The following is a 6,876-nucleotide window of genomic DNA, read 5'->3' as shown; positions in this document are numbered from 1 at the left end:
TGTAGTAAATGGTGACTGATGCACGTTAAATCTGTCGAGTCTCAAAGTCCTCCATGTTCCCACAACAAATCAATACCTCTGGGGGTACTGATCCAGGAGTTTCCTTGTCTTCTGGATTGGGTTCAAAATTATAAGGATACGGAGTTGAACATTAGTAGTCGTAAACCCATGAAATTGGGTCGGCTGTTCAACGACGGTTATAAAATAAAATAAAATGTGTGAATAAAATCTTTAGAAAAAACGTACAAGTTGGCGTTTATTTCTTTATTATACTCTATTAGAGATGATGTAACAGTTATTTTTTACTGTTACATAATCGTCCTGTTTTTTCTGTATTATAACATTTCCAGAAGTCTATTTACAGGGCGAAAGTTAGATTCGAGGGAGTATCGTATATATATTGAAATTAAAATATTTTCGTAGCAAGATTTTTGGCATACAAAGTATGAAAACAGACGCGCAAATGGAGATAAAAGCGCAGAGGACTTCTGTTTTCTGATTCTGGCAATTTTATTATGAAAATATTTTAAATCATTCTTGAAAGTTCCAAGTACATGTAAGTTCATTTGAATTCGCTACTCGCTTTATAGATTTTATTTTGTGTTTTGTTCTGTTTTTTCTTTACATATTATTTTCTGTTTTTTACGTGATATATTATTTACTTAATGTGTTCTGTTTTGTTTCAATTTTTTTAGTGCTCCCAACACTATTGTATTGATATATTTTGCTTTCGCTATATTGATACAATATAATATTAGAAAGCACTCCTTTTTGCGAATATAATCGTGTGAGCTGATGAATAGATTATATCTTCTTTTTTTTCGACTTTTTAAGTTTAAAAAAAATTATAGTATTTTATTTTATTTACTTTTCTTCCTTTCCTTTCATTAATCTGTAATATTTTCTATGTTTTCTCCATATTTTTTAACTTATTTTATGAGTTTTATATACCTGCAGCTTATGCGCAGTAAATAAAACTTATTAATTTTCTTAATTTAATTCTTTTTTCTTTTTATCTTTTTTGTTGTGCTATTTATATATTTACTTCTGTGATCTTTTTCCAGAACGTATACCTGCTCGCTATGTGTTGACTCTGCTTACATTCCTTGGCCTGGGTATCCAGTATACCCAGAGGGTGAATCTCAATGTCACCATCGTGGCTATGGTAGACTCTTCTGTTAATCAGGTGCAAGAAGACAACTACACATCAGAATGCCCCAACCTATTTCTAGATGACAACGACAACGATACTTTAACCACTTTCAAGGAGGTAATTCCTTTTCTTTTGTGTCTTTTGAATTTAAAAATAATCATGGAGGACTCGGTCTAAACTAGTAGAACTGCTGATGATTTAATTGAAACTGTGATTTAGAGCAAACAGAATAGTCAATTTAAAAAAACATATTCATTTATTAATAAACTTTTAGAATACACCCCAAAAAATTTTTTCATTCTTCAAAACAAAACGCCAGTCTCGTTTTATTCTAAAGAAATAAAAAACGCTTTTCTTGTTTTTTGATATTGACGATGCAAATTATTTTGTTTTCTTCATTATTTATCTTGCTTTAGCGACGTTTTTCACATTTTGGCTTAATTCTTTTCGTTTTGTCCGAATCAACAACTGTATTTATAATTTTTTTCATTCAATACATTTGCAGAGTATTGGTAAAAAAAAATCTCTAATTAATATACAGGGTTATTCATAATTCCCTCAGGGGTTTTGAAACGTTGTAGTAAAAAAACGAAGACGAATATGGCAAAAAAGAACATATGAAACTATTCCGAAAGTATTCAAGTCTTAATTTAAGCAGTTGCCGATAGATGGCAGTAACGTGTAACACTGAATCCAGTTGTAGTAAAGAAAAATGGCGTTTACAGGCGGAGGGAATTATGAATAACCCTGTATTTAAAAATATCTATCTTGGCCAAAGATCAAAGGATTATTGTGAGTGATAAATGTGACTATTAAAAGTGGGGAAAAAAATTGTGATTCATAATTATGAAGAAAAAAAAAACCTATTTATGTTATAAATTTTATTTAAAGTATTAAGTAGGACGCCTCATGGATTGGGCTATCTAACTTGCAGTTTTCACTGTGCATGAAATCCGCTTTCCTATTATTTTTACCACCACTTCTTAACCGTTAAGTAATTTCCCTGTTTTCTACATGAGCATAAAATATTGCCAAAATGACAGTTAATTATAATGTTTAATTTTTTTTTTTTTTTTNAATTTTTTATTTTTTTTTTTTTTTTTTTTTTTGATTTATTTATGTTATATTCGTGTGAAGATTATATTCATGGATTCAACAACTATTCAACAAAATATTTGCTTAGAAACAAAAAAAAATGTGCATGTAATATAGTACATATTTTATTTTTGTTCTGTTTTATTTGTTACTGTTTCCAAATCAAAGCTTAAAACCAATCTTACATTTTAACTATAATAGGGAAGGGAAAGGAAGGGAAGGGAAGATAGAATGTCTCGTCAAAAATAGGACAATGTGTAGTCTAAAAGCGGTGATGCACTCGAATTTTATGCATTAATTCTATACATACATATGTATAATATATGTATAATTATGTATAATATATGTATAATTATGTATAATATATGTATAAGTATGTGTAATATATGTATAATTATGTATAATATGTGTATAATTAAAAATCGATTTGACGATTTGAAACATTTTTGACCCCCCGAGCTTTGTCTTCGAATGTAGGCTCGATTTTACCACTCAAATCAGCTTGATGTGAAGTCAATTCATTCCTATAACTACTCATTGCGTCCTTTTTCATGTGGCTTGCCAATTTGTAAAGAACATGTAGCGCCATCTATCAAAAGACGATTGAACTACATATTTTCACAATATTGCTGCCAATAAATAATTATGTATAAAAAACTGTCTTTAAATGAATCATAGCTAAAAAAAAAGTGAATCGAAATATTCTTCTTATTAAGAATGGCAATAATAAGTCAAACGATAGCTTTAACGCTTAAATCATTATCAATAATATTTTGTGTTTCATTTCATTCGTTNTATTTTTAGATATCCTGTTAAAAAAAAATATCAACAAGGGTAAAGTTTTATAAAAACAGGATATAAATAATCAATTTAAAAATATTTTTCCTTCTTAAGATTTTTATTATTAAGACTTATTTAACTTGAGAAATTGTTTCTTGTGTGAATTTTAGGGCCAATACCAATGGAGTCCATCTACTCAAGGTGTTATACTTGGTGCCTTCTACTACGGTTACGTTTTCACTCCTCTACTGGGAGGAAGATTATCCGAGCTCCTGGGAGCAAAATGGCTCCTGGGAGGAGGCATCTTCTTCACTTCACTTCTTACCCTTATTACACCTATGGCAGCTGACTGGGGTGTCGCTGTTATGGTGGCCCTCAGGGTCATCATAGGCGCTGCTCAGGTCAGTTCCCTTCTTCCTGCTTATCTGTATAGGAAACTGGTTATAAAAAATAAAAATAACAAAATTAATGTTTTGTGTTTATATATATATACACAGTTAACTTCAGGAGTTCAATTGATATTTTATAGGGTGTGAATTCAGCCTCTATGTATGCAATGTTCTCGAGATGGGCCCCCACTCAAGAAAGGAGTCGATTGCTCTCTATATGCACAATTGGTCAGCACGTGGGCACCATAGTCACCATGCCCACCAGTGGTTTCCTCATACAGTATGGCGTGGGTGGTGGATGGCCATCCGTCTTTTATTTATTTGGTATGTTCATTTCACTTGCTCATTTATTTATTACCTCTTGGCCCGGTAGCAGAATTTGCAGAGTGAATCTGCAGCGCTGGGTTCATAAATCGAAATATGTATAGGATCTGAACGTAGCCAAACAATCATTATTATTGTGAAAAATATTTTAATCAAACACACATGCAACAATATTTTCAAATAGTTGGTTCTTACAATTATACATAACATTTTTATGTTATTTAAATTTAAATGGAATTTTGTACAATGATACAAAAAAAAATGGAACAAATATTTTTATAGTTGCGCCTGCAATCAAATGTAAAGAATATATTATGTATGCAAGTTATATTTATACCTGCCTATAAGTATCAGAAAAGAAAATTCTGTACTTTTTGTTCCTTGCGGTGTTCTTTAAATTTAGTATTTGTATTTTCGTTAGAAATTAGTTTAGAGATGTTTTAAAAAGGAGTCTCAGCTATTCACCCCTCCATTTGTTTGTTTTCTTTTCAAAAAATGAAAAGAAAAGTTTGAAAGAAAATAATCTGCAAATATTGTTTTATTTGCAGCACCCTCTGGCGTGCTGGAAAGTTAGTACTCTGTTGGTAACCAATTTTTTATTCTTCCTGCGTTTAAGTTTTACTCAGTGTAGAATCCAATTTGTCCTCAAAATTTCTTATTTTACATAAAAATACATCTTGATAATTAAATTAAATTTCATAAATCATAATTAAATTTACTAAAAACTTTTAGCTAGTTTATAAAAAAAATTCAGCGAGTTCATTAAAAAAACTAAAACTAAAATTTTTTTTAAAAATAATACGATAATATTTTTAGTAAAAAACTAAACATCCATCAAGTTTTTACTTCCAGAAATTGTCAATCTAGTTTATGAAAAGACACCTTTACATGAATTAAAAATATAGATCCGAAAATCAGAAAGATAAATTGAAATTTTTATTATTCATTAATCTGTTGATTGACCGCCAGACATTTCTTTAGATATAATTTATACTGAAAAAAGTTAGTTCGATAAACTGGAGTCCAATTAAAGATTATAACACTTTCTTTTATTAGTTTTTAATTTTCTTTTATTTCTATATCTATATTTACTTGTTTTTTACTAACATCTGATACTTTAATAATTAATTTTGCTCCCTGTTCTATATTTTTAAATGTTTATATAGTTTTGAAATTCTCTTGTGATATTTTGTAATTTAATAAGATAAATAGTGTAAGTACATACAAACTATTAATGACATTTAAATGTTTTAAAGGAAAACAAATTACTAGGTTTTTAAAGAGTTAATCATTTTCCTTACATTTTTTTTTTATTTATTTATATATTTTCGTTGCCTCTCGCAACACACGAAAATATCACTAGGCACTTTTCTTTTAAAATATTGTCACTAGATGACAGAACCAAATTCTATTTTCTCTTGAATTTTTTTATTAGCAATGTAAAGTTAAAATTTTCTATCTATAAACGTTGTTAATTTCAATATTTAATTTTCAGCCGAAATAATGTTTGTTTAAAAGTCATAATAAAGTTTGTATAAGTAATTATAATTGTATTTATCGTCATTTTAAATCATGTGAGAATAATACATTAAAAATTAATAATATATTGTAGTGCTGCCATCTAGTGCTAAATAAAAAAAAGTAACGTAAATTAATGCATATAGTAAGATGCAATAGTAAATTTTAATGAGACATTTAATTGACAAAACAATGGGCAAAATTTAGTTCCATCTTGAAATGAATCCACGATGAAATTTTTGTATGTGCCTCTTATCCAGTAATTTATATGTTTAGCAAAATACTGTTTTGATCATTTTACACATCTGAGTATAGATTCTGAGGGAAAAAGCCTCTTCAACATATTAAGTCCGTAGGAGCCTCTTAACTTTTCCAGGGTCTTTTTTTCATAGTTAATTAGGTTTTTTTTTCTGTCTTTCAAATGTTTCAGTCTTAAAATTTAAAAAAAAATTTCGATTATAAGATTTAATAAGAATAAATAAGATTTTTCTACTTTTAATTTATGGATGATTCTACAAATACACATAATTTGTGTCTGATGTATTTCTTTTAATTTTGTCTCAAAATAGAATTATGCACCATTTATTTTTATTCTAATAATTAAGAAAAATAATTTTGAAATTAATTAAGAAAAAATAATTAAGAAAACTATTATTGAAAATTTATTATCATTTTAAAAATAAAAACATGCTATTTAATGAGAATGTCATTAATTATTATTATAATTTAGTTTTACACATTGGTGGCATCAGATAAAATTTATTGGAGCTGGATAACATAGGAGCCTTATCTTATACTGCCCTTTAAATAAATTTTGTGAAGCAGAACTGAGCATCATTGCTCACTCAATAATTTTAGAAAACCTCTTGAATGAATGATCATTGAAACAAATTATTTCTCAGCAGATTTTCTCGCAGCAAGCAGATTTTTTTCTCATCCTACCATAACAAAATTTTCTTCGTGTTTTTCTTAAAATGCATAATTATTTCATTATTAATTGAAAACAAAGTTGCTTCATTTTCATGATGATTGAAATTATCAAAACCTTATTAGTTTTAAAAGTGTATAAAACTAGAATAAATACACATGAGTTAAATCTAAAAACGTGAACTATTTTAAATTTACGAAATTGCCAGTTTGGTGTAAGATCCAATTCTATTATAAAAGAAATTCCACATCTGCTTTATCATAAATTGTTTTAATACAAGCATTTGTTTTCATCCTAAGGAACTTGAAGTGTTCTTACTATAGGTGAAATATTTTATTTAGATTTAAAAAATAAGAATGGGATGCTTGCAAATGACGTAGTGTGGGTATCTTGATCCTGATTGGTTGTTGAAACGTTGCATTTGTTTACGTTTGCAACTGTTCTTTCCATTCTACTTCGAGTAAGCCAAGTTCGTCAAGCAACAATTCTTTTAAGGAGCATATTCTAAATTCTTTCTCCAAGATTTCAGTTCTTTTACTATATATTTAAACAGAGACTTAACACAAAGACAGGCACAAAGTCATGGGGAACATAAACGAACTAATTATGCATTGAAGTTGCCAGCTATACAAAACAAAAATGTATCACGGCTACAATAAAATGTGAGAATATCACTCAACTCTACCGAA

At 28.5% G+C, this 6,876-nt stretch overlaps 1 protein-coding gene and 1 long non-coding RNA gene across 2 annotated transcripts in view; one reads left to right on the top strand and one right to left on the bottom strand.

The window, feature by feature from the left end:
* The window catches only part of LOC139425938 (uncharacterized), a 74,440-nt gene that overhangs the window by 7,617 nt on the left and 59,947 nt on the right, over positions 1 to 6,876 (bottom strand). The gene's annotated exons all lie outside the window — the stretch shown is intronic.
* LOC107440689 (sialin) overlaps positions 1,065 to 6,876 on the top strand; it is a gene marked incomplete at its 5' end in the record, with an annotated part of 23,736 nt that continues 17,924 nt past the window's right edge. Inside the window, 3 exon segments of the mRNA XM_071182787.1 lie at positions 1,065 to 1,270; positions 3,199 to 3,429; positions 3,558 to 3,741. Coding sequence (XP_071038888.1) covers positions 1,065 to 1,270; positions 3,199 to 3,429; positions 3,558 to 3,741 — 621 coding nt within the window.

The sequence above is a fragment of the Parasteatoda tepidariorum genome, chromosome 6, assembly GCF_043381705.1.
Source record: "Parasteatoda tepidariorum isolate YZ-2023 chromosome 6, CAS_Ptep_4.0, whole genome shotgun sequence".
NCBI lineage: Eukaryota > Metazoa > Arthropoda > Arachnida > Araneae > Theridiidae > Parasteatoda > Parasteatoda tepidariorum.
The sequence above is the reverse complement of the archived record's forward strand: the minus strand, read 5'-3'. Positions and strand labels throughout refer to the sequence as shown.